Source organism: Dermacentor andersoni, chromosome 4 (assembly GCF_023375885.2).
Source record: "Dermacentor andersoni chromosome 4, qqDerAnde1_hic_scaffold, whole genome shotgun sequence".
Lineage (NCBI taxonomy): Eukaryota > Metazoa > Arthropoda > Arachnida > Ixodida > Ixodidae > Dermacentor > Dermacentor andersoni.
Window position 1 is genome coordinate 144813118 of NC_092817.1, and position 27653 is coordinate 144840770.

The 27653-nt window shown below is 43.8% G+C and overlaps 1 protein-coding gene across 1 annotated transcript in view; it reads left to right on the top strand.

Annotated features, from left to right (window-relative positions):
* The first annotated feature begins 1189 nt into the window (after window positions 1-1189).
* LOC126537736 (apical endosomal glycoprotein-like) overlaps window positions 1190-27653 on the top strand; it is a 50231-nt gene continuing 23767 nt past the window's right edge. The window contains exons 1-10 of the mRNA XM_050184823.3: window positions 1190-1272; window positions 6153-6320; window positions 9718-9814; window positions 12299-12517; window positions 15854-16027; window positions 20042-20140; window positions 23256-23410; window positions 23878-23962; window positions 24268-24426; window positions 26828-26933. Coding sequence (XP_050040780.2) covers window positions 6153-6320; window positions 9718-9814; window positions 12299-12517; window positions 15854-16027; window positions 20042-20140; window positions 23256-23410; window positions 23878-23962; window positions 24268-24426; window positions 26828-26933 — 1262 coding nt within the window. The 5' untranslated portion in view covers window positions 1190-1272. The remainder of the gene's footprint in view (window positions 1273-6152; window positions 6321-9717; window positions 9815-12298; window positions 12518-15853; window positions 16028-20041; window positions 20141-23255; window positions 23411-23877; window positions 23963-24267; window positions 24427-26827; window positions 26934-27653) is intronic.

Below are 27653 nucleotides of genomic sequence, written 5' to 3' on the forward strand. Positions count from 1 at the left end.
GTCGATGTAGGACAGCCACGAGTTCGATGCTTCAAAGCGGTACAAAAACGCCTCTAGTGAATGCGGTGTTGCCTTAGAAACGAGCTGTAGAAAGTTATACTGTGGTGTATATCGGTAATTATGAACATGTAACTTACAGAAGTCGCAGTTAACGAGTAGCGAAGTGCGTTTCCGCTACATTTCTTCGGCGCTTTCCGCACGCGCAGAGCCATCTTGCGGCAGACACAGAAGACTCCCTCCTCTCAATGTACGGCGCTGCCCCGACAGGTGGCGCGCCACGCGCGCATCGAGGCTGTACGGGGACTGGTGTGAGGCGCGTCGTGGCCCGGACTTCCTCTCCCCTGACGACGCTTCGCCTTGCTCCCTGACGGGTTGCAGAATCAAGCGTCCTGCTTTCTTTAGATCGCTATCTGTCTATCTCTCTGCCCGTGCCGACGACGTTTGGCTGGCGTGCATCGTTTCCCCCTCCGAGACACCGAGTTCTTTGGTTCGTTCCGCTTGCTCAGGCGCACGTTTCGTTGCCGCGCCGAACGCTGCGTTGCTCGACGCTCACCGCGTCCGATGCGGGGCGCCTCGTACGTGATCGCTGCGCCGTAGCCCATTGTCTTACACACGTTGGCGGGTCGACGGGAACGCTGTCGCGTTCCACTCTTGAAGGCGGAGCTTAAGCGTCCTCCAATTTTTCACTCTTTCAAATGGCTTCAAGGGTGCAACGTTACTTCAGGTGCACTTCGTCATAAGTCTAATATTTTATCACATAAATGATGTAGGGCGGCACTTCCGTAATTATGCTTTTCTTGTGGAATATGTCTGCTTTCATGAGTTTCTTACTCTCTGTGTTGGCAGTTAAATGTTGTGGATTCGCTGTTGCTCAAGTTACACTCGAAAGCTTTTATTTTCTAAGCCTTCATATTTACAAATTGCATAAAACACAGGCAATAATAGATGGCATCAAAGAATAAATATTACTTCGGGGTTAATGAAGGAACGTTTTGTTCATTATACTGTGTCCCAAATTGTGCTTCTCGCGTTAATAAAATTGAACGAAGTGCCTTCTAGCCACTGCTTGCTTGTGTCACGTAGTGAAAAAAGAAAAGGCAGACATGTTTTATTGGTTACTGTGTATGTAAATTAGCTGTGATCATTATTCCGCTATGTTCATGCGATCTGTATTTCATTGCAGGACAATTTATTATAGTACGCCCTACTTTTCATGGAATAAACACTGCCACTATCGTTGGCCCAACTTTGGATCACACAACGTTTTGCACGGTAAGTGAGCATTGTAACGAACGAAGGCAGACTCCACGGTTGATAGCATTACTATACTAGCTATAATATGGCTACCGGTATCTTCGTCTGTATTTGAACACTGGCTTTAATAGTGATGATACGGGTGTCAGACGTTCCTTACATCGTCATCATCCTCATTATCGTCGTCGTAATCGTCATAATCTGCCTAGTTTATGTCCGCTGCACGACGGAGGCCTCTCCCAGCGATCTCCAATTACCCCCAGCACATTCTTCTATCATTAGCATATTTTCGCCCGTGCCAAGGCAAATGCACTGAATTCAAAGTTGCTCAGCGTCTGCACTTGTAAGCTTTGTCAGCTGGTGCCGCCGAGTATTCAGCGCTTCAGGAAGTCATCCGCATTGTCGTCATTCAATGAGCGTTTGTTGCGGCGTGTATCCTCGTGACGGTCGGTGTTCATCTCTCTTGTTCACTTACATCTGTGTCCCTCTTACTAGACGCGTCCCCTATCTTTTGTTGTTTCAGGTCGCCCTTGTAGAAATAGCTGAAAGAGGGTGTTGTCTAGTTTACCAGCTAGAGGCCTGTAGGTCCGTGAGCCACTTGTCATTGAGCACTGCAGGCCCACCGCTCAGGGCTGATGAATCAGTGACGCCTACTTAATCGTCGACTTCAGTGCGCTATCGCAATGCCCCCCTCCACATTGTCTTTCTTAATGCAATGCCCTCCTTAACATTGGAGACAGTCCTGGTGCAGGCAAACTGTCAATCTTGAAGCTGTCCCGATATTCATAAAAGCGCTTTATCTTCCAGCGGCGTTGCCACTGCCTGCGGCATTTTCGTAGGATGATTCTTTCTGATTAAATCACCATGGTCCCTTTAGGCGTTCATGTGTGCTGCTGACCCGTTGAGTCTCGGCCTAATGTTACACCAATGAAACTTCTTGCGCGGTCTTGCTTTCTTTTGGTTGGTGGTTACTCTTTGCGTTAAAGTGTTTTCTCGTGTCCATTCAATTCATGCGTTTGTTTCCAATGTGACTGCATACTGTCTTTGTCGCATGAAGGCAGGTTTTCTTCATTCCTTGGTGAAAATGCTCTCGACGCCTTGAGCATGGCTTTTATGCCTAGATGATCCGAACCAAATGAGCTGGAATCTTCGTTGAGGCATTGTCTCTCTCGTTTTCGCAGGCATAAACTTGAATACTATTTGACGCTTCTTCGGAAGCGGTAGCAGGAACTTAACTTTTTTAACTTCTTCTGCTTCTTTTTCTAGAGGTTTCCGACTTTTTTTTTCGATTGTTTTCGATTCCGCCTTTTCTTTTCTTCATAATGTGTAGTGTTCGGTAAATTTTCAGGACTAACTAGCTCCTCTATGAACGTCATAGGACCACCGTGAACATCGAAACACTCAACGCAGTCGGAGGTCAAGGAATGTTGAATGAAGTTCTTTCTGAGGAACTTCTTCAAATTGCTCTCATTTATTCGCCGCGTCTGTGTAGAAGTTCCAACCAAGCCTTTTCTTATTCCATGCGCTGCCGTCGCCTCGTCGGAAAGACCCGTCGTAGTTTCCATTGGAGTGCTGCTTCCTCAGACTTCAGTAACGTTCGCCGGCGTTCCGCCGCTATTTATGCACTGTCAGGGACGCCACGAAAGTGCTCCTGAATTGCGCGGCATTTCGTTCACTCATATTTCTAAACCAACTTTTGCATACCAAACCACCAGCTTTAAATTAATAGATTCTTCTACATCGCTCGCTAGATAGTCGATATCCAGCTGATACTAAATAAGGTGGTGTATATTGACGAGATTCTCCTATTTTTACTGCAAAAGTGACTGAAAGTGTATGAGGACAGAATAACGGAATAACAACTGATCGGTTTACGTAATCAACCTTTGAATGTCTGCATCTAATCTTCTATGGGAGTTTTGCAGCAGTTTCTTTAATGGCAACGTGGAGAGTACAACCGGAATCAAGCACTGTGTAAAGTCCTTTGTAGTGATCAATGCCTTCCTGAGGGGGATGCCATCGCGTATACGTAGGCATGGCTACAGTACGCTCTATGGTCAGGTCTTCTTGACGGGTACATGTCACGAACTTTTTTGTTCAGCAGTTTCAATCCTTGAAATTGTCATTGTTACTGTGGTGCAACAAGTCCCCATCCGATGGCCTAGTCACGTCTACGGCCGGACCTGCAAGATGGGTGTCACCACAGAAATGCCTCGGCCTGCCTTGAAATACCATTTCTGCTGAAAAATACCATTTCTGCTCCGATGACTAGGAGTATAGGACGTGCCCATCTTCACAGACATCCCGCCCTTGCGAACGTTGGCCTGCCGTCTTGAGGGGCAAGGTCAGAACGGAGCCCAAATTAACACATGATACTCCCGCCTCACGAATATTTCGGTGATGCCTGCAGCGGCGTCAATTCATCGCTTGAAAAGTACAGGGTTTCACGGCACCAGAATGTGGAAATACCACGAGCCATCTTTCCCATAGTAAAAACCCCGCTACAAGCCCTTTTATTTGAACACACAGATCATGATGATCCTGGTGGCAGGACTTTCTCGTCTTGTACTCAGTTCTCAACAGTTGTATTGCACTCTTGTGCTCCACATATCTCACTTAGTTTTTACGTAGCAATATACACGATTTTTTACTACACCAGTGGCAGAAATGCTGAGAGTGTGAATATACTACCTTGACCATCACAAGAAAGCTCTTGCGCATGCATCTTGACTCACGCGTAGTTCAAAGAACGGCTGAAGGGTGTTACGCTCTGCGTAATTGTCTGACGTGCTTTGTACCTTGAAAACCTAAAAATGTTTCAGTAGCCTGGGCATAAAAAGATATCGTGGTTTGTTTAGAGGAATCACTATAATCGTTCATTCATTTACTCACTAAATGAAAATATATTTGATGCGTAGATATGTTGATGCGTCATTCAGAAGCCCCAAAGAGACGGTGTTATATGAGGTTGGACAGAACTTGCTTGTCAACTACGATACAAGCTCGTCCGTGTCTCATTTTTATCCCTGGTGTTAGCGTTGCACTCTACACCCTCGAAGATACCTCACCGACTAGCCCCACGAACCGCTTTTGCTCCATGATACAATGGCAAAGTTGAAATAACGCCTATCGGAGAGGTTCACGGCGTCTATCGGCGGGCATAATCTTGTTCACTTTCATGGTCTTTTCATGACCATCATGGTGCAAGCTTGGCCAGTTGGCTTTCAGTTGTAAAGCCTAGCCCATGAAGTTGTCAGAACGCTGCAACAGTGCTGTCCATATTATTACACTTGAGTTCAAATTCATATCATTGACTAGAAATACCCCTCATGTTGGCCTAAACGGAGAAGCTTTAAATGGCTCCGAAACCCCATCTTGAGCACATTTTAAAGACACACATGCAGGCTGCACGAACGTGTCTGATGATCATCGTTTGGGAACAAAGCACCTTCCTGTGCCACGGGAAAGCCAATAACTCAAACAGCAATCTCGTAGCAATCTCAGAGCCTTTTCCTGTCTCTCGTTCACACGTTATGATGCCAGCAGAGTGATGCGCATGATGTCCCTTGGGTTTAAAGTGCCGATGGGCCTACTCAAGAGGGACTAGAGCGCCAAGGAGGCGAGGGCCAGATGCGTGTTCAGAGCGGAGAAATGGGTTTGACCCACTACGTGCAACTGGCCTTTCGAGAAACTTCCATTTACTCGTTTCGCGCGGAGTCTGATCAGAGGCGGACAAGGGATGTGACATTCTTCCGTGCTGCGTTCAGTTGACGCGACTCGCAGGTTTTCTTGCTTCGCCCAAAGTAATAGAAATAAGCGACGAGGAAGAGACAATCCGCGCGAAGAATTAGCGAAAATGACCGAGAAACCGAGGTGGCTGCGTAATCGCTCATCAAAAGGACGTAACTTCACTACTGCGGCATCATTTTGGCAAAACTCTTGCGACCGTATGTTCCTTCGTTACTTGTACATAGGTGTGTTTATGTAAGAAATTGAAGAGATGAAAGTTGCCTTAGCCGCTTAAGTGATTCAGCTTCACGGAGGCCCACGCGGCTTTTATAATGTATAGGAGAGTTCCCTCTGAGTTGCCGAAGACAACAGCACATACAATAGATTGGAGATAATGCCAAGCCAAACACTTATTCAAAGTTGCAAGAGGGACTTGCAACTTTGCAAAATACTGACGTTCAAAACTGACAAAATACTGACAAGCAGATAAATATGTATACGTGCACACTGAGAAGGAACAGTTCTAGGTAGTATTTTGAGACAAAAGAAATAGATACCGCGCAAAAAAAATTGAATTGCGCATAAAATTAAAATGAGCATTGAAAAATTTTAAGGCGGATTCCGCTCATAGTTGACACAATGATGCGCAATGGATATTGAGTATAACACGACATTTTTAGCGTTAATATTGTAAGCCCCGCGATGGTGCCCGGTGTGCTGCGCAGTAAACTATAAGTCGAGTGGGCGCCGCTCGATACCGACTAGGCTCAATCAGCTTGGAGATTGAGTAGCCATTCAGGCTGGTCACTAACAGCCATGCGCACTGGACCTTGCGTGCATGCGCGGCAAAGTATTTGCTTAGCAGCTAAGCTCAGTCTATGGGGCTATACACACCTGAGAAAACAAACCTTAAATGCTCATCAAAATGTATCTAATGAATGGAGAAAATAGTAAAAATAGGAACTGGCTGAAGAGGGAAGCTGGTAGTTTTAGCGAGACAAATGAAATTTAAGGCAGGTTGCGTACGGTTGAAAACTATACGGCACGATGCAATGAAAGTTAACGAAATAGATGTGATAAAGTCACTCAACGATAAGCATATTGGTTAAATTAGCAAAAAAAATCAAGAATGCCAACAGCTTTTATTTTGCTCTTCGCGCGTTTCACAGATGACATTCTTCTACACTGCGCAAGGAACAAGTCTGCCTGAGTTTTCCGTTAGCGTGCGGACTTCTAAAATTGGGCCTTGGAAAAGTGTGTGGCGGTCGGTAGATCCGTCACAGTTCTTCCATTTTACTCCCGCGCATGTGCAGTTAATGCAGCCGAAGCCCTTCCAGGTAAGCCATTGGTTTCTTTTATGTTGTTACTTGTTGTGAAATGCCTAGTGTCAGATATCATAGATAGCTCTGACCTTATGGTCTAGACTACGCACTCATAAGCAACCTGACTGTGACGATAAGCTTGGCTGTTATATCTTCGCAGGCAGCAGTAGAAGGTTTACTTTTATTTACCATATTGTTGCATATGCTGTAAGAAAGATGAACTCTTTTCATGCAACAAACGGTGGGCTAAATATAACGTAAGAACATTGTGTCGCCCTGATTGAAAAATAAATAAAATTTGATCAACATTAAGCTCCTGAGAAATACGAGGGAGACTACCCATCAGTGGTAGGGTAAATGTTAAATACGTTGGTTAAGCGTAGGGGTCAGAGAAACGGTCGAAATCTTGGCAAATAAAATAATATTCATGGAACCTTTTGAAACACAAGATTACTGTAAGAGCGTAAGGAAACTAAAATTCTTATTGTAATAAAAGCCATAAACAATCTGCATTAGAGAATATACTGCAGAGATAACAGAAGCATGGTGTAAATGAGGGGGTGGCAACAAATTGCGAACCTCATATTTAGTGGACTTCACCCTATAGTATTAGAACAGAGTGAATAAATAGCCATATAATAATTTAAAGGTTTCAATAAAATGAAATACTGAAGAACAGTGATAAGACTAAATTGTAGGAAACAAGAAATTGACATACCATTGCGGGGCCCACCGCAATGACCATAATATCGGGGGAACCAATAACAACAGTATGGCTGAGCAAGGAAATGACATTTCTACTTGAAGCTTCTGATGCAGGTGTACCTGAGTCACTAAAACCTGATGTATGATTGAACATGTTTTGTAAAATTGGTATAACTGAGTGCCTCATTGAGTTCAAGGGGCAATCATCAGCGGATATGGAAGGAAAATGACTTGGGCAGTGCATGTCACCACGGTGAAATAATATCCAGGAGCTACGTTGCATTGCAGTGGCATGCTAGGTTTAGAAGAGAGAATGTAACAGCTACGCTGGCCTTCCATAGGTAATTCCGCAATGTCGAACACACAAGCGAATGAGATTTTTTGTCGTATATTTCTAAATGAGAAGTGACAAATTTTTAACCCTGTGCTCACAAAATTTCTCCTTCTTTCAAACAGTGCGGTACAGCTAAACTCGTTGCACGACCTCGCCCCCCCCCCCCCCCCCAAAAAAAAATAACAAAGAGATAACTGGTGCTTGAGGATAGTTTGTAGTCAGTTACTCCATACGCTGCTTCACTGACTTTGTACATTGCTGTGGATTATTTGCTTCAAACGTAAGCTACTGGTAAATGGTTCTCGGTATTCATTCTGAGGAGCGTAATGCGTCTAGTCCTTTACCCTATAGTGAATACGGAGAAGAGTCAGGGGACTGACTTCACAGCCCAAGTTTTGATTACCGAATGAAATAACTTGTGCTAGATGTCTGCTGTTTAAAACATGTATTATGAAAAACCTTATGCTGTCAGCCAACGCTCTGCACAGGAAGCAGATGGAAGCACTGAGAAGCATCTTTCATCCCATTCTTTAACACACCTGGCGCATATTACATACTGCAGAAAAGCTCAGATTAGTACTCTCCTGGGATATATACAACATATTTTGAATGTGACTGTTCTGGCAAGTGCTTTTGATTAATATCTGTTACCGTAGGGTGTACGTTTGCAAGCGCAATGTTGCAAAGGGTTCGATATGAATTTTTTTTGGCTGTGTGAGATTTAGTGAGGAGCTCAATGAGTGCATAAATGATGCGCAGGAACCTCTAGTCAAGCAGATAATGGTACTGTAGCAATAACAAAACACATCGGGGACAGTCGTCAGTGGCGATAGCTAGTCTTAAATGGATAGAGGAATTTTCGAGGTCTTGTGTTCCAGATGGTGGGATGGGCAGTCGATTTACGACTGACATGGTTAGTGGTAAAAAAAAAAAAACGAACTACTCATAAAGAACGTAAAAAGAAAAGGAAGAAACCCACGACATAGCTTTTGACAGGTGTCCTGTGTGCTTCCTTTTGGCCGTAAATCCCATTTTTCCAAGAGATCTAGTTGGTGTGCACAGATGTGAATGTGTTTTAACAAAATACCAGGCTCAGTGAAAGCTTTGGGCTGCAATGAAATCCGTGAATGCATGGACGTGTAGATGATGCGAAGCACATATTGGTAAAGATGAAGAGTGCTTAATCTTAAGTCAGTTTTCCATATGTACGCACTACTGCACATTTAGAACGGCGCAGTATTTATTACGGGCCCGACGTCGGAAGCAGCGGTTGCCTTCCATGCGTATGTGCTTATTTTTTTCTGTTATTCTCGGCGCCGATATTTAACTTCAATATGTCAGCATGGCCTGATGGTTGAAAATGAATAATGGTGATTTTTATAGGCGGTGGGTAAAGATTTTAATTGACAGCCATGAAAAACAAAATCTCTTGACCAGCTACAAAACAATTAAATCAGAGCTGGTGCCTTATTGACAATGGCGGGGCTCTGTTGTGCAGGAGGAGGGGAGTTCGAATTCAAGATGCATTTAAACCACAACAAAACGAAAGAAAAAGCTCGTGTGCTTAGATTTAGTTGTACGGTAAATAATTTCACGCTGTTAAGTTTAAGGCACAGTGCCCCTACGGCGTGCCTCATAATCGTATTGTGATTTTGGGCATTGAAAGCTCTTCAACCTAATGTAACTTAATTAAGAAAGACAGCGACGATAACAGTAGTAGGTCGTCGAATCTGTACTTACGGGTCATGTCCGTCTGATACTTTTGCATGTGCCATCATACATTGCAGAGTAAGCGCTGGCGCTCGCGTGTATTTGAGAATCGTTGTTGCACTATTTACGTCGCATGCTCAATCTCATTAAACAAGAATTTTTTTTTTGCCACGTTGTAACACAGACCTTCTTTTTTATTTCTCCGGTGACTGTGTTTCGCCTGACTGTCACGGTCGTCACGCTATTTCTCAGAACAAGGCGCGCCTAGTGTATCCGCGATATTGTGAATGTTGTTGCCGATTGTATAGCGAAACAATATTGTCTAAGCAGAGGAGACGCGAATACTGCTGTAAATTTTCGAGTTTACGCAAACATTATTGATTGCACATGCATTGCGACACATGTGCAAAGAGCAAGGAAACCTGTTGACTGCCTACCTACGAAATTTGACTACCTACGAGTGTGCTCGCCGCTATCGTTTTATTAGGACTGTCATCTTTTTTTGGCAGAAAAATGCCAAAGGAAGGGTTGGAGTCGTAGCTCACATTTTTGGGAGTCTGGTCGTTCATCGTGACCGCAACGTGAAAACCATACTTCATCCTCTAGAGTTCACGTGTCCAGAAGTTTTATAAAACATTCTTGCATGACTTTCTTTTCCCGAAGGTTGCCTTCATTGGTAATTACAGAAAACCTGGAAACGCAGGTTACATTGCCATCGACGACGTCACTTTTTCAACAACCTGCACGGCCTACCAAGGAGGTAAGCTGTGATGAGTCACTCTGCAAAATAGGACGTGGTAAAAAAACGTGGTCACCTCGATGTCAGATTTATGGCTGTTAGAAGCAGGGAACGCCCGTCCCAGCTTTAGTAGTGGGAACTCAACTAGGCCTTGCCCTACTTTTAAGGCTATATAGGACTAGATTGTCCAAAGATTTCGTTTTTCAGGCTCGCTGTGTAGTACATTTATTAGATCCTCGGGCGCACATTCATGTTTGCCTACACCTTCTCTGCGCATTGCTTTCTACTCCGCGCCGTGGCACATTTGTGGGAGCCTACCTATGGCAACCTGAAGAGGTCGACACAGACGTAACTTTTTGCATAAAATGAAGTGAAGCTGTTTGTTTGCGAACCCTCCCGTACTTTTCGGACCCGGGCTGCTTGGTGTTGCTGTTGACTTGCCGAATAGCTCGCACTTGAAAAATAATTGAATTACGAGCTCGATGGTGGCATCGAATCTCAGTCCTAGAGCACAGCAGCCCAATATTCCAACCAATAAGTCACTAACACACGCATACTTCTATCGTGCCAACGCTAATTTGCTCTTTGAAATAATCGTCATGTGTGTGAGATTGTGTAGCACTGGTTAGCGAGAGGGCATGCGGGCGTGCCAGTCGCTTTTTTTTACACCGATGACGTAGGAATCGAGTGGAAAAATTTACGGCATTTCAATAACTGCTTTACAAAAGCTTTACGTAAATTTGACGCTGTGCGTTTGCTCTTGATAGTTATAGTTGAAAACAACGTGCACGAGTAATATTTAGCAGAACTACAGTACACTACTGAACCAATGTTTGAGTGGAACAAATACGATTCGACATTGTACTAAGTCATACTAATTCGTTAAGTCATTTCCGATATAAAAGGCACGCAGCAACTTCTCATAAAACCTTGAAGTTGCTGGCTCTACACTGTAGCCGCAATTTCTAGCGAATTTTCTCAGTAACCTGGCAAGGGAAAAATGTGTGATTGGTAGTCAGCCGCCAGCATCTGTGCAAGAGTACGTTTATCAAGGTCAATTATCCTCATCAACTCTGATCATGAGAAGGAAATATACACCAGCAAAAAAGTTCGTTGGCCCGTACACAAGTTCCATAAAATGACCAAATCACGGCCGGGAGCTTGCTGGCCTGCTTGAAGAGAAAGCATACAATCATTGGGTATTTCGTCGGTACTAACAAATCGGGCAGAAACTTGGAAGTTAGTAAAGAAACTTGACACCAAGCAAAGGATCACGCAACGAGCAATTGGACGAAAACTATTAGGCGTGACTTCAAGATACGGGAAGAGAATGGCGTGGATCAAAGAGTAGACGGAGGTGCCCGATATTCTAGTTGACATTGAGAGGAAACATTGCATTGGGTTAGGCCATGTCATGTACACGGCTGGTGAGCAAGGGTCAAATAGAGGTACGGAAGTGGTGCCAGGGTAAGAGAAGCGCCGTTGAAGAGTACAGAAAATTAGCTGGGGCGATGAAATGAGAAAATCTGCAGGCAGCCTTTGGCATCAGCTAACGCAAGACAGGGGTGATTGGAGGCCGCGATGAAATTAGAAAATCTGCAGGCACAGTTTGGCATCAGCTGACACAAGACAGGGGTAATTGGAGGTCGCTTGGAGAGGCCTGATATAGGCTGATGATGACGACATACTTCGAATACACTAGGAGCAGTACCAAACGTCATGCTGATATAAATGCAAGAAAGTGTAGGCTGAACGAGTGAAATTTGCAGACCCTATGTACTCTTAATCTGAGTGTATGAACTGTACGCACCCCACTGTAATATAAAGAAACAATACAAATGGCCTGTCACTCAGTGGTCAAAATAAAATGTACCATACTAACAAAATTACATTAGTATGGATACTGCCGTCTTTCTCTGAATTTTGTACTCACTGAAGGCATAACTGAAGGTGCCGCATGGTAAGTCAACATCGCCTTGTAGTCGTTTTGTATCTGTAACGGGCAATGCTTCTGGTGCGCCCTAACTTCGAAAGGGTAAGTGCGCTCTATATGCTTTGCAATATGGCCACAATATGTCGGCGCGTGTCCGGCAGTAGGAATTGCACAACGCATATGTCGTAGCCTGAATGGGCACTCTTCTTCTGGGTCATGAGTGCTGTTCTTGCGAGGAAGTTTTTAGAAAGAGCCCAGGACAAAATAGTGTGAGCTAATTGCAGCACTTTGGCGCCTCGACCCTCTTAGCATAGTCATCACCACTTCCATGATGAACTGCGAATTCCTTCATTACAGTTTAGGCTATATTATACACGAAAACACTGCAAGTAAACTTTGCTACAACTACTAAGGAACTACTAAAAAAGCGTATATGTCATCCACATCCGTTCAAAGGAAAATATCTGCGAACTTCTCACCCACAAAACAGGCGTTCACTCAAACAGTGCTTCACCGTATGTTTGAGACAAATCATTGTTATCCTACTTCTTCTTGCAATTTTTCCTTTGTAGAACTGCCAGGAGCACCAACGCCATCGCAACCACCACAGACAGTGTCCTCAATGCCACCTTCACCTCCACCAACAATGTCCCCTACGCCACCCCCACCACCACCATTTGCTTGCGGTGACAATGAATACCAGTGTGGCAACAGCGAGCAGTGTATTTCACTGACTAAAGTTTGTGACTTTAAAGATGACTGCTCCAACAGTGCTGATGAAGCTAATTGTGGTGAGTGTTAGCTGTCGTGATTGCACAGCCTGTATTATGTCACACGGTTTGATGGAGTACCCTCTGGTTGTTCTTGGTAGTTACTATAGTCTAACTGCTCAATGCCTGCAGTGGGGTGCTCTGGTAATTATGCGCTCACTTTAAATCATTTGTTAGTTTTTCGTCGACAAGCGCCTGACAAAAGAAGAAACAGCTGAGCAGCAAAACTTCGTCGTCTGATGAAAGCAGTTGTGGTTTAGACATGTTCGCAATTAATCACATTTCCTCGTCTTTAGAACTGCACAGTTTGAACAAATGAAGAAAAGGAAAAGCAAGAAGAAAAGGGAGACAGGGGGCACTAAATTTTCATGTATTTATGACGTGACACCTGTAATTTGCTTTTAAACGAAGTGAACGAATCAATCATAAAACACAGCGCATTTCACAGGCACGGCAGACTAAAAAACAAAAATGTTTTGCATGCTACAGATACAGATGGCAAACTCTCACACATCTCTCCAAAACTTCCTATGCCTTTGGCTTCTTTAATGCTACGTCTAAGTTGATTGTGACTAGGAACGACAAGAGGCCGTTTGTCGAAGACAAGGGCACAACCGCAATTTTGGCAGTGTATTTGTCAGAATGAAAGCTTGACGATCTGTCTGAATGGCTGATTGTGTGAGCGTAACAGCAGTGTCTTATCTCGTGATTCTCTTGCTTTACACAGCAAGAAATGTGGATGCACTTTTGCCTTCGACAAATGGAATATTGTCTGTCGTAGCCCCAATCATCTTACACATAATATTGTAGATGCTGAAGCCATAGGAAGATTTAAAGAGATGTGTGTGATGAATCCCTCTCTATCTTTATCATGCAACAAATTGGTGTTTCTTGGACTGTGTATTTATTGCTTCGTGTAAAGGCAATTCCCGAGGGTAACACATGAACTGCTGTAAGTTTGATGCCCCCCTGTCTCTGTTTTCTTCTTCTTTTTCCCTGTATTTTCTTCACTCAGTCTGAGTGGTGCTAATGTCAAAGAAGTGTTCTAATCGAAGTGCTTAGATTTTCTTCGCTTTTTACAGATATGTCGCTGGCTATTATGAAAACTTCGAATCCCAAATCCCGTCGCTGTAGCGCCCATGAGCGGTTATGTGACAGCACTCTGCCAAGCAGAATAGCAAAACTTATTTGACTGGGAAATCGAAGAACTGGCTTAAATAAATTTGAAATTACATTGAACACGTTCTCTTTATACAGATGTGCACAGTAACTGTGCACAGACGAGAACAGGCGTTTTATTGTGTAGCTGGCACAGGCGGGCGCGCAGGGCGGCATCCCGGAAAGGGCGCAACACCTTCGATAGCCCCTCACCTGCTTCACCAGCACGTTTCTCTGACGGGCCACAGACAACATTGGATTAAGTTGGTTGCTATTCGGATTCTGTATCTCCATTTTTACTCACTTCTGTTATGTGGCTGAGTGATCATAAACACATAGCTGATATCCAGAAACGTGTCTATAGACTTCTTTTGTTACATATATTAATGCCGACAACGTGACGCCAAAAATTTTAACTTAACATAGTTAACTTTTGTGCCCCACTTGGAAAGGGGACAATTATCTGACATTGTCTTCAACGTACTGCTGAATAAAAACCCCGCGCAGTAGAAAAATTTGAACTTTTTCCATCACAATTACTAATGCCTGCATATATAGTCGACATTAAACATGCTTCATAGGAAACACCTGAATTTGATTCCTGCATGAAGATCAGCACAAGAATTCTAGTTCAATTGTAGCGATAAAATATATTCAAAACGTTGCTAACTGAATCGGCGCATTCTTCCTATTTGGTAACCTCATTCTATACAATTATATTGCCCTCAAATATGACGCTAAAGCTTTTTAGTACGGTAAAACAAGGATGTGTGCCCCACTAGAGTGCGGTACAATAATTTTACTTTGTTTTGGCCAGCAAAATATCTTAAAATGCTATTGAAATAATCGCCAGGCTGGCCTTACTTGACCGTATTTCTTATTGCCATTAAAGATGCCACACAAAGTGGCATTACATTTTTTTAAGGCTCGTTCACGCTTGTCACAGAAGTCGCACAACCAAGTTGGTCGCAATTAGTCACTTTAAATGAAAAGTGACTGTTCTGGGTCACTTGGTCGATACGCAGCGTTCTGCATTCACAAACCTACTGAACCAATCAGCGGCGTAGGAGCAGGACGTCTGTATACGTCGTGGTGGCAGTGTGAGAAGACATAAACCGCATCAACAGCGACACACTTCCGTGTAGTAGCTGCAGGTCGCGCTTGCTGGCGTGAAAATTGGTTGATGCGAGTCGTTCCTTGGTTGCCAGTCGCCGTAGCTCACGTGCCCAATCTCTGTCGCCGGCGTAAATGCGACCTTATTCTGACGCACCCAAATTTGGCGACACATTGTACGGGGCACAATAATTCGACATCGCTTGGGGCGGCAAAATACGTTGAAACGCGGCTCCAGAGAAGTACTTCCACGTAGAGTGCAACGAAACGATTGCTATCATTTGGCTTGAGGCTTTTGCTGTACTGAGAAGAGCATCACGTAAAAAATAGCTAAGCTGCTGTGCCAACCTGTGAGAAAGAAGATGCGGAACAATCAACAGTCAGAGAGTATTCCTAAAAGCAAAAGAAAATGAAACTCAAAAGTTCAAACATGTATATCTTCATCTGAACTAGCAGTTGAAATGGCAGACATAAGAGATTCTGCACCACATAAATATTTAGCGAAAAGATTTTGCCTTGTGGTGTTTCCATAATGCCGAAGCGTGTAGCAATATTGTCTAAATACTTGAATATGCACAGTTCTGGCATATATACACCAAGAAAATGAGTCCGATCCAGATGCAGCTTCACAGCTTTACTTAAGAGTGAAGCCTAGCGTAGATAAAAATATGTGGACGCACCTTAGTCGTGTTAATATTGAAGATGGTTCTGCAAGTGACTAAATATATAATCCTACTTTGGACACACAAAGTTCAGATACCTTAGGCCGAGGATAATGCAATAAGAAGCAACACATTAAGCCATTTGGGTTTGTATGAAGAAAAAGTATGTTAGGAAAGAGATATTACACATTTGCAACGAAAAGCCTAACGTATACGTGTGATATATATTATCTACATGTGCAACTATGAGACGGACTCGTGCTAGCACCAGAAATATTCTACAGTTCTGCCGAAAGCTCATGTAAAGATGAAATGCATTCTTTTCGTTATTAACAAATTGAACTACTTCTTTTCATAACAAATCATTTTTTTTCCTTGCTCTATAGTGAAAATTTCTTGTTAAACGCTCATCTGTACCACTCAGGTGCATGCGAAATTACAAGGGACCTGTGCGGCCTAGAGAACGAAAATCCCAATGCGCGCTTTGGGTGGACCTGGAAAGCAGCACAAGATGCCATTCACAACCATAATTTCCCCGTCACTGACAGCCGTGACAACGAACACGGATCCTATGCTACATATTCGCTGCTCAATTCTGGTAAGAAATGCTTATGTTACCCTCTTAGCAGTTATGCCATCAGATTCGTCTTGGCCTAGCGTACATGCCAAATTATATCGCTCAATAAAATGGGAAACTTTGCATTAATAAATTGAAAACTATGGACTTATATATCATTTCGCTTGTTCCGCAACTTAATGCCAACTTGCTTCACTAATTTGTCGCCAGAGGTGTGTTGTAACAAGCGCCATTGGCCGGAACACTTTGCGAGATTTCTCCATTTGCACCCTAGCTGGTAAAGATGCACCATGCACGATATGTAGCATTGTTGAAGGAAAGCCAGTGCACTTGTGTGGCGTGGAGCCACAGAAAGCAAGCAGAGTAAGAGGTTGCGACATGAACAAGAGGAGCTGCTGGTTTGCTACCTTACAACATTGGGCAAAGTAAAACGGAATAAAAAAAGTAAAAGAGGGGCGTAGAAGCACTGAATGATAATAAAGAAATGGTGGTAATAGAAAAGTATAGGAGGGTCCGCGTGAAATTTATACTAATTTAATATCGTTTCATTCATTCTATCGCTTATTTGTCGGTTTGGTAGAAGCATACTTAGGACTTCATTTCTATGAATAAAAAACTACCGTAATTATGTGAAAGAGTGAAGTGAATGTAGGGTTTATTTCGTCAGAACATTATCACTGAAGAAAATCAATAGCTAGTTACATATATTGTAATAAAGAAAAGCATATTAAGTAACGTGTATGTTGATTGGGAGTCATGTCCGCTTATTGAATAACCTCAAACTAGCGGCATTTTTCTGCTGGGAACGTTGCGGTAGAATCTACTTCTCAAGCGAGCCACTCCAGTGTACGCAACGAAAGACATGACATTATCACATCATTTCTTTTCCAGAATGTCGAAAACCAGCTTTCTCTCAGCTTAATAGAATGTAAGCTCATGTCGACCACCAAGAGATGCGGATGTATACTTGACTGATTTAGATAAAAGAGCAAATGAAAACTTCGAGAACGTAGTGAATTTCATAAAATGCCATGTTCAAGATTACGTTTGGGGCTCGTATGTGCCAAAGCAAGGGTCTGATTATTATGCGCGACGTAGGGGGTTACCCCAGAGTATATTTTTCTGCCTGAGACTCCTTAGCGTGCACATATAGGTGCATGATGGTTTCCCAAGTTAGCCGTTATCAAAGTGTGGGCCTCCATGACCAAGATGTCTCCCTCGAGCTCAGCATCACAACGCCATAACCACTGTGCTACCGCAGCGGGATAATTGTTGTGCAAGTCCGAGCCCTGAGCGCCTCTGCTCAACGACACTGGTTGCCTGCAAGCGTGAATATTCGGTACTTTTGCGTAATAATATCACTGAAGTGGACCGGAAAGGTTTCTGCTTGGCGGGCGAAGCTAAGTGGTACCGGTGTCGTAGTGTTGGTAATTAATTACATAGGGACTATATTGCAATAAATATTACGCTCAATTTCAGCATGCTGTCTGCAAGGTCAGTTTTGTTGGAAGATCAGCTTTCTCGCTCGGTGTGACATGCTCAAGGCTAGCACGTACCACGGATCAGTATCAGGCAGCACGGATCATTGAACGAGAAGCGGCTCCCAATTACCTTAATTTGCGGCGTATATTATGACGTGGTAAATATTTCGTTTTGTTCACATCCGGCGATATTTCCTTCCATTCCGCCTTTCAACCCCAAGAAAAACAATAAAAGTGGGCTGCACATGAGCCTTGACATTTCTATAAGTGTCCCTCTCTCATTTTCCTATCTTTCGTATGTGGTTCCCAAGCTTCCGTACACTTACTGGCACAAGGACAACATTATATATCACTGTTCAGCTGACGTATGAACTTTCGGTTCTCTGTGACATAGAATACATTAATGAAAACAAAATTATATTGTGAGATTCAGGTTCTTATTCCTTACACAACTTCAAGACAGGTTGCTTCGATAAATATTTTTTATAATTAACTCATTCTTCCTTTATCTACCACGTCGTTTGCTTTGCCATTGAAGCGGTGATTAGCGTATCATTCAGGGAAGTTGAGAGGAGATGGCTCTCGCAGTGGACCATATTTCTGCTATGCTGAGGAAGGCGAACTTTTCTTGTAAGGCAATATTTTGCTTTAGAGAGCATTTTGTCTCTTTAGCTGCAGAGTGTCGGAACATACCATGATTCGAAGAAACTTCAGTTTCCTTGACGTCATAGGCATCTGGCGCCCGTTGGCTCTGTGATGTTAGCAGGTGTGACACTTATCTCGTAGAAAATTGCTGTATCTCGTGATACAGTTGGCCATCGTTCACCGCAGGAGGCGCTCACAGCCGACAGTAGTGGAAAGGAGAAAGTGGTGAGGTCATGGAACGAAGTTCTCGGCTGATGCGCCAGACATTAGCAACGGGGTCATTGTATTTACCGAATGCTTATGACAGCTCTGTGCACAGAACATGCCTCCTTGGTCATTAAGTCTCCATCTGTAGTTATTTAGCAGCACTATTAACAACTTCATTTTAGGTTGGCGATCTTGGAATGTCCCATAAACTAGCCTTATTCAAAATTCAGTGGTTTAAGTTTCTTTATATAAATGAAGCTTTTTCTCCCTACCATCTCATGGTGTCACCTGTGTTCGTCGGGGGGGTTATCGCCGAGTAGATTACCTACTCTTGAAAAAAAAATTGGCTCCAGTCCACACTGAGAAGGTGGCTGGCCAGCGAATTTGTGGTATCACTTGATCCGACAGACCAGTGACGCAGCATGACACCATTGCTCATTGTACGTGCGATGCTCTTCAGGCGTCCTGACTGTGCGTTAGTTGCTTTGGGCAGGAACCGTTGCGTCCAACTTAGCCTGAGCACGACGTCATTGCGCATATTTACGTCGCTGTTCTCGTCGCCGCTCATAGTGTTCACGTTGCTCTTCGGTAGTCATAACTATGCATGGCCTTTCCATAACGCTATCAGAACACAAATGAAATCAGTTGCTAGGGGGGATATTCTTTTACATATGAATGTGTAGTTACTTCCCTCCCTCGTTTATATGCTACAGTTGCCACTTCCCGGCAACTGCAGCTTATGCAACCGTAATCTTTACCAGGAAACGATTGTGGCGAACGCTATGTGCGAACGCAAGCTTTCTGGTTCTTTTTTCTTTCCCCGCATCGCTCGAGCCAGCGCTTTTGCGGATGTGCGGCGACGAGCGCCATCTGTTGTTGCCGCAAGCAACCCTACGGCGCACGCGGCGCGCACCTGCAACTGTGATTGGTTGTATTTTTGACCAGGGACTCGATAAATGCAATGGGGGGGGGGGGGCGCGGGGGGGCTGGGGGTAGAGGTATACAGTACAGCGTCGCTGTAAAAAAATAAGAAGCGCGTCCAGCGGTGGGACGCAAACCATGGCTCCCCAGCGCAGCAGCTTGATGCTCTAACCATTAGGCCACAGTGGGACGTAAAATTGCCTCGTGTCAACACCAACTAGCGCTTTGAAATGATCGCTCCGCGTTGGTAAGCGTTTCCGTGTGTTGATTATCATGATGATGATATCGATTCAGAGGAACATGCCCCCAAGAAGCGGGCGGTACAACAGCGCCAGCGCCAAATATATTTTTGAGATGAGCACATCATGTTCATGATTGTTATAGTTTTCATACTATAGCACATTCCATCCACGGGGCATCTACCAAGAAGCAGCTGGCATACGTAAAATGAATAAGAAGAAATGAATAAGAACATGAGAAGAAAGGATTCGCGAAAGCACATGCGCACGCCAGTTTTCTTTATGCCTTAAACGCTGGGAGGAAACGGGCAACTTGTAGCACTTCATTAACCACTGCACGTAAGCTTCGCTTCCTGTAGATTCCAACATGTGCATTGCATCTGCATATCTTTTTCAAAATGAAGCGTGGGCGTAAATTGAAAGAAATTCACTTTACTTACTCACTTTACCATACTATGGCAGTCAAGAACGGGTTCAAATTTTGTCAGCCTTTACATGTGATTGTTTCAGCCGCAAAACAATCTTATTGAATGAAATTACAGATGTGCCTGTTGGAAGCGGTAGGAACTCAATGATCACGCCAAGGCTAGGCCCAATTGCTCACTCCTGTGTCGTCAGTTTCTACGTTGGTACTGGCAACAGTGAGTACATTTTTTTTCTTTTTGCACGTGAACGAAGAGGTTTTGTAGATTACTGGCAGCAAGATATTGCGTTTTGCGAAAGTTTTGGAGCTTCTGTTAAGGCGTGGTTTTCTATATCATGTTCTATGTTGGAAACGTGGAAAAGCAATGAAACGTAACCGTGCATGCTTCTGCGGGTCCGAAAACTAACTATGTTGAACAGGTAACGTGTGCTGGTGCACAGACTAAGTTTTGCTCATGTAAACTGCTTCGGCTAAAGCGAAGAATAACTTCAATGCAATTTTCTTCAATGTAACTGCAAATTCTCTGTAAGTTATCCGGAATTCTATTCCTATAAGTTTAATATACTTATAGATGTATCTCAGATGCTGGCACGAATAAAATGGACCACCCATATGAAAGTTTATACTGAATACTTTCATATTACATTCAACACTTCCATCTTAGAACGCTGCTACTCATAGATTTGTAGGTGCTTTTCAATAGAGACAATACTGCTGCAAGTCCAAAGCCTTGGATGTGCTGAGCATAGTAGAGAGGTTCGAAAAAACATTTTAGAAAGCTGACAGGTTTTCAACTTTGAACAAATTTACAAAATTTTCAGGACTGCCGGCGGGAGATAGTGCAATAAAATATTACAGCTTCGTTAAGATGAGAATCTTGATTTTCCGGCGTACTAGAGTGATCGAGTAGCTGACCGCATTTTTCTTTAAATCATTGTTAAGTACGCCTTTCAGTGCCCAAGTTGATTTCCAAGTTTAAGGAAAGCAATTTGCTACTCCCTTCATATCCCGGAAAGAGATTTAGCTTGGTTCCGCACCAAGACACCTGACATCGGATGAATAAGTTCCACTTTATTCGTTGAACAACGCTTCGAAGAATCATTGTGGCATTTTTTTGTCATACACATTTCATAACCTTAACATTCTGCTGACACCACAAAAATTGGAGCCCATTGCATAGATGATTAAAACTGTTAAATATGATAGAGCGATATAACTCCTTTCGTGGGACCTCTGTGATTCGCCTCCAATCAGCAGCCTGGACAGATCTGACGAAGTGTTCCTGCCTTTTTTTGGGCGCTTGCAATCACTATACATCGCACGTTACAAGTAGCCGCACTATTTTTTCCATCTCGCGAGGCTTTGCTATTGCGGGTTTGTGCGTACTTCTAATGGCAAGTTGTTTCCTACTAATATTGATTCTTCACCAACATCGCTCCTGTGGGGAGTGGCACTAGTACTTTAGTGTCTCATTCGATACATCGGAAAATTCACGCCGTAATCATTCGACCACTGTATCAACAATGTGAAACGCGGGCTTTCGTCTGGGAGTCTGACTTCTGTAGACTTGCGTGTTTGTACAGTTGATACCAAAAGCACACGACCACGCGATCATGTGATAAATGTCGTCTGCCTGGCACTTCCGGTGCGTCAGCTGCCGTCGAGGAAAACGCTACGCGAGAGATGTGTCCTGCTTCATTTTTTCGCCGGCACGGCACATGAGGTTTCCTGTTGTTTTTCACAAAGACAAAGTACTCGTTAGATGCCATGAAAAGACGCTTCTGTCTTGACAGCAGCATCACTGCAACTGATACCAGCCGCGTACTCCTGGGCTAATATAAGTACGCGCTCCTGGGCGGAGCTCACTGCGAGAGAACGAGGTAGTGGGAAAAGCTTGTGCTCTGCAGGAAAATTAAATAACATTTCTGACCTAACGCCGCTATCCAAGGTAAGTGTCGCAGCAGCTGGCGGCTGGGGAGGCAGTTTGGCATGCATTCGCATGGTCCCTCTACTTTTGTTCTCACGCCATAATAACTTCCGTAACGGTGAATTTACTTTGTTCAATTTTCTTGTAGCTGGTGCACTCATGTGATTTTCACGAGGCTGCCACTTGAATCATGATTTTTTTTTCATTTTTGATGGTCTTGCATAAGGCATAAAAATTAAATTATGACATTTCAGATGCCAAAACCACTTTATAATTATGAGGCACGCTGTAGTGAGGGACTCCGGAATAATTTGGACCATCTGGTGTTCTTTAATGTGCACCTAAATTTAAGTACACGGATGTTTTCGCATTTCGTCCCCATCGATATGCGGCCTCCTTGACCGGGATTTGATCACGTGACCTCGTGCTCAGTAGCCCAACACCATGGCCACTAAGCAACCACGGCGGGTTGCACAAGGCAGAGTGCCGCCACAATCAGAAGTGATTGACCATCAGCAAGTTAGCTAGCTACAGACGTATATGGGGAGGGGACATTTATGGCATATTTCGAGCTCGCGGCTGTTTAAGCACGCGTGTCATTTCAGGGATGAATATTTTTGCGAAATTATTTATATGTCCACAAAGGCTGTGTTGCTGTATTGCCCGTTAGAATAAATGTTTATTCGCCATATTTATTCGCTCGTCACACGCTAATCCACCAATGAGAAAGATGTGGCCACGCCAGCAATGGTTTCGCCCATGACGCGAGCATATCGCAGGGCCTACACCTCGCCTAGGTCACGCCCGTCCGCAACCAAAAGCTGGCTTACATGGCCAATAAAAATGATGGTAGTGTCCTTTACCTGTCAAGGTTCTCTTGCACAGTAGTAAACGCGCCACTGTGCAAGTGATGACTCGAGGTGCTAAAGCCATTACTAATGTATCCACCTATCTTGAAGCGCCCAAGCCTTTCACCATTTAGAAGTATGGTGACTACTAGTAGGTGATCGGCATCATGGGCGGTAACATTGCAGGTTTCTTTCGTAATTACCTCCTTATGAAGACGTTATCTCTACTCCGATGCTCGGGAACATTCCTAGACAAAGGTTTACGGAAGAAGGTTAGACTAAGGGGGACGCGGTCCGCTACAGTTTGAGCAATATCTGTGGCATACGTCTTCAGAATCATATTTTATCTTCTAACGGCCGGCATTACTGTATATAGATCAATCCTATGCACTTTCAGTCTTTATGAAATGAATGTCTAGAACTGAAACCTCCCAAATGATAGCTGCTGACAGGGACAGAAGTGTAGAAACCATAGTTTAATATCCCGATGAGTAAGCTTCTGAGAAATTTAACAACCTAAAAAAATTGTTTGCGCTGTTATCTTTGCTATCTTTCAGCAACTTCCTTCGTGATATTTGGAGTGTTGCCCCCATCGGTAAATGACCCTTCCTCCCGTGACGCCGTCATCTTAGCAACTGTTTACGCAAGCAGATCTCAAGACAAATGGACCTATGTGTCTGCAAAGACTGGGAACTGGGCAGCAGGAGCTAGGGTGAGTTTTGTTCGTATGGGCTGTGCTGCCGAAACGCAAAAGGCAAGCTCATTCTCTTTTTATGTGTTTGATACTGTAATGAACGAATAACAGACATTTTTACTAATAATGTTTGTGGTAGGAAGTATACATTTGCAGACTGTTTACAATACTAAAATCTGCCTTGAAGAACACTTCGGACAGGTGTCGCGAACCGCACGATCAGCTGGCAGGCACCCCTGTTTCGTAACTCTCTTCATGAGATGCAAGATTTCATCACACTCGATGGGAGAGTTTCTGTGAGCGCGTTATAAACTTCAGCTCAGTCAAGCAGTTTACGGATCTACAATTTCGAAAAGTGACTTAGCGCAGAAAACACACCAACCTAACTCCCTATAAATTGTAAATTTAGAAATGCGATATGTGCGAATAAAGTTCCAAGGCAACGAGGCAGCATTTTCAAGTTGATGGTGTGATTATTTTTACAGTTTTTCTACCTCGCAGAGGCAGTGGGCGTCAGCGTAGATCGCCCACAGTACATCAACTGCCATCCAGACTCCCATATCGATGGATGTGAGTACAAGCCTTGAAGTATAGTATTCGCAGTTGTTGTCTTAAGATAATCACTGAATAAACATTGGAATCCTTTTGCATGCACACCAACACAGTACATATTGCACTTCATTGGTGACTGAAAAGAAGTTTGTGGATGGATGGTTCTGTTGCCCCTGCACAAAAGAATATGCCTTGAAAAAACGTTTCATTTTATTCCTGCATACCGCACAATGAGATGACATCTTATATATGAAGAAAACGACAAACGATATGGCTATTAAAATGATTCAGGATTACACGGCTTTTTCCCCACTGCTTTTCAGCGAAAGCCAATCAGCTGGTCAGCTGCAATTTTTCCCGGCCTCAGGACTGCGGCTGGTTCCCTGAGCGTCTGGCGTCTGACATCGACTGGGTTATCCAAGCTGATGGTGCTGCGCTTCCTTCGCATACGTGGCAGCCTTCAAAGAGCTCCTCAGGCACTGGTGCGTTTCAAAGCTATTCAAGATGAGACGCATGTCTGAAATTGGTCATGAATTTTTTCGATAGTTAATGCGCCGATCTGTGTTCGTTTCTCCTCTACTAATTTCAACCATAGTCTGAATAATTTTGAGTGCAGGAAGCATTCCCGTTTTGTTTATAGTTGTACACACTTTGAGGGGAGGGAGAGTGTTTACATTCACTTAACGCGCCTGTATTAATTAATACTCAAGCACTTGGCTTCCCCTTTAAGTCTATTGCAAACTTTTCCGTTTTCACCCTTAAGCTCTGCTTTTAAAAAAAGAAAACATGTTTTAACACAAATAGCATCCTTAGTATTGCCAGAACTGTCTTTTCACGGCTGTCGGTCGATCCCATCGAACTAAGGGTCGGTTCTGGAGATAGTGGCATCTAAAAATGGGGTCGATTCAAACGTAGTGTAGTTGAAATGAGGTCCATTCATGCGCGTATGTGCCACGCGGCTGCGCTACCTTGCAATGAACCTCTTCAACGTCAATTCGAGTCACTGAGCACTTCAAGGAGGCGCCGTAGGGAGGCACAGCGTGTCAGAGGGAAATGCGAAGGAGGAGTCCAACCGCTGCACATGCCTCATACATGCTGCGTTCCAGCTATTCGCATACTTGCATAGTCGTGGCAGATTTCTTCTGGGCGAACTTATTTGCCAATGGTAACGTTACTGGAGGTTTTCATATTTTGGTATTAATGGTACAAACTGGGCAACAGTTGCATATGTGCAATCGAACACCTGTACAGCGAAATGACCTGTATAACGAAATATTTATTATGTCCCGGGTTGATTCCTATCATTTGTATGTTTTGTGAAAGCCTCTACAAGGAAGACCACTGCAACAAATTTGCTTGTACAACTAATTTGTCTGTACGACGAAGAAATTTAGGTGTTCCTGATAGATTATTTATTGTTCTACAACTAAAAACCAGGTAGCGTTGGCACCACTGCATCCGCAGACGTCATTGGAAAGCGCTCAGCAGTTGCACTGAAGGCGGCGCTGACGGGCCGCCTCATGAGCATGCCGATTTCATAAGTAGCCCTGTCGCACTGTTTCAAAAATAGCTCAACCAGTATACGCTGCTTGTTGTAACGCATCAATAGGGGCGATTGCTGACGATTACGTCGCAGTAGATGACGTGATGAGGTAATCGTGACTGACCACCGACGACCTATTTAAAGCCATCTAGGGTGCAAAGGCCGCGAAAGTCCAGGAAGGTAGCAGTGATGAAAATCTTGTAAACTGAACCAAGACCTTTGGCGCCAAGGAACGATATAGCGGCATGCGATAATTAGCTGCTTAATTCTGCGTGGGTCCTGCTTTTCTCCACGGAGCGTGCTGCAAACCTACCCGCAGTAATGGGGCTGCAGTTGTACATATTTCTGTGCAACTGAAGTACTGAGGACTGAGTTACGTGAAGCGATGCCCACATTTGCATCCCCATTATACTTCAATAAACGTTGCCTATAATAATCACTTCACCACCGAAAAAATGTAAGCAAGGAAATGAGTAATGTTCTTAAAACATTATTTCACAATTTTTTGTGAACTTAAGGTGTGCTAGGGACCAGATTGCGAGGTAGAAGAAGACAGGACATACACAGATTGAGTACTGCTTTATTTCAATCACACGTAATGCTGCCTCCTCGAACCAGGCGCATGCACAAGCCAGATCATAAGCGCGTGACCATGGAACACTCCCTCCCCAGGCCCCTATCTTCAGCATTGTGTGATTTCAATAAACCAGTTCGTCCGTCTTCTTCTAAACTGTGTTCGTCCGTCTTCTTCGTCCTCGTTGTCTCGTCCCTAGTGTAGCTTAAGTTCGCAAAAAAAAAATGTCTTACCAACTAGCCTCCCAACACACTCTCCTAGAGTTTATTTCACACTTTTTCAGGAAATCACATAAGAATTGCTGACATAAAAAGTGTTTTGACACAGAAGTTTTGAAGATATCTTGTCATGTGCCCGAAGCCATTTTCTTTATTTAAAAGCCAACTCAGTCGAGATATGGCGCCTTCCTTTGGACACGGGTAGCCAAAAGGACAAATTGAATTGGAAATATCATGAGTGTATGAAATTGTAAAAATGGACTGATAAGAAGAAGGTAAATCACTGGACACAAGGAAGACATCAGTAGTGGTTTGTGGTCATATGTCGTCTGTTTCAATAACTGCAGACCCCTCTTTCACAGTGAGTGTCATTACTCTTAATTTTTCGGTTTAGTTTGTAAATCACCGATTAGTTTCTGAATTAACGACAGAAATGACGCCATGCATTATATAAACATATAGTAACGCTGACAAAATTGCTTGAAGCTTTCCACCCAGCTGTCGGTGCTCTTAACAGTGGTAACACTTAATGGCATGATTTCATGCAGGTTCCTACATGTACGCCCAGAACACGCTCCCTGCAGTGAAGAAGGCCCACCTTGTGTCAATGCGGATGAGCCCCACGCCGGATGTTGGTCGATGCTTCACTTTCTGGCAAGTCCCCACTCAAACGACCAACTCACATTGTGGTGCACGCTTAACGTATTTTGCAACAAATTGTGTGTTGTGATCAAACCTTTCTCGTTAAAACTCTATTATTCATGACCTTCACAGAAACTGCAATTGCAATATCAAAGCCGTATTGCATACGTGCTTGCAAAGGCAAGTCGCGTCTTATCACATAGGCAGCAGCAGTTGACATTCGCGATTAATACTTTGAAGATCGTTTTGAAGTGGTTTTGTGCATCTTAATTTACAGACCGACCATACATTTATTCACACCTAAGTCTTCCTCGAAGGCACATTTGCGCGCTTACCTTTCTTGTGAACCTGGATATTATTGTCCTTTATTGTCCGTTAACTCTACGTACGTTCCTATGCCGTGCTCCGAGCCCACAGAAGGCGTATAATAGAAGCAAACAACAGCAGTGCTAATAGGTCGCTTGGATCGTGTCACGAGTTTCAGGCTTAGTAACAGCTCGTACGCTCTTTAAGTCATTGGAATATGCTGCCATTTCGATACAAGAGAAGTTCTGTGACCTATGGAACATGCCTAAGAGCATTTGGTGTTTTGTAGCATATACCGAAATTTTCAATGAAATGTGCCTACAGCATAAAAGGTACCCAGATCTCTTCATATAAATTTGAATTGGATTGAATTCTTCGGTGTTGCGCGCTACAAACCACAATTTGATTAAGAGGCACGCCGTAGTG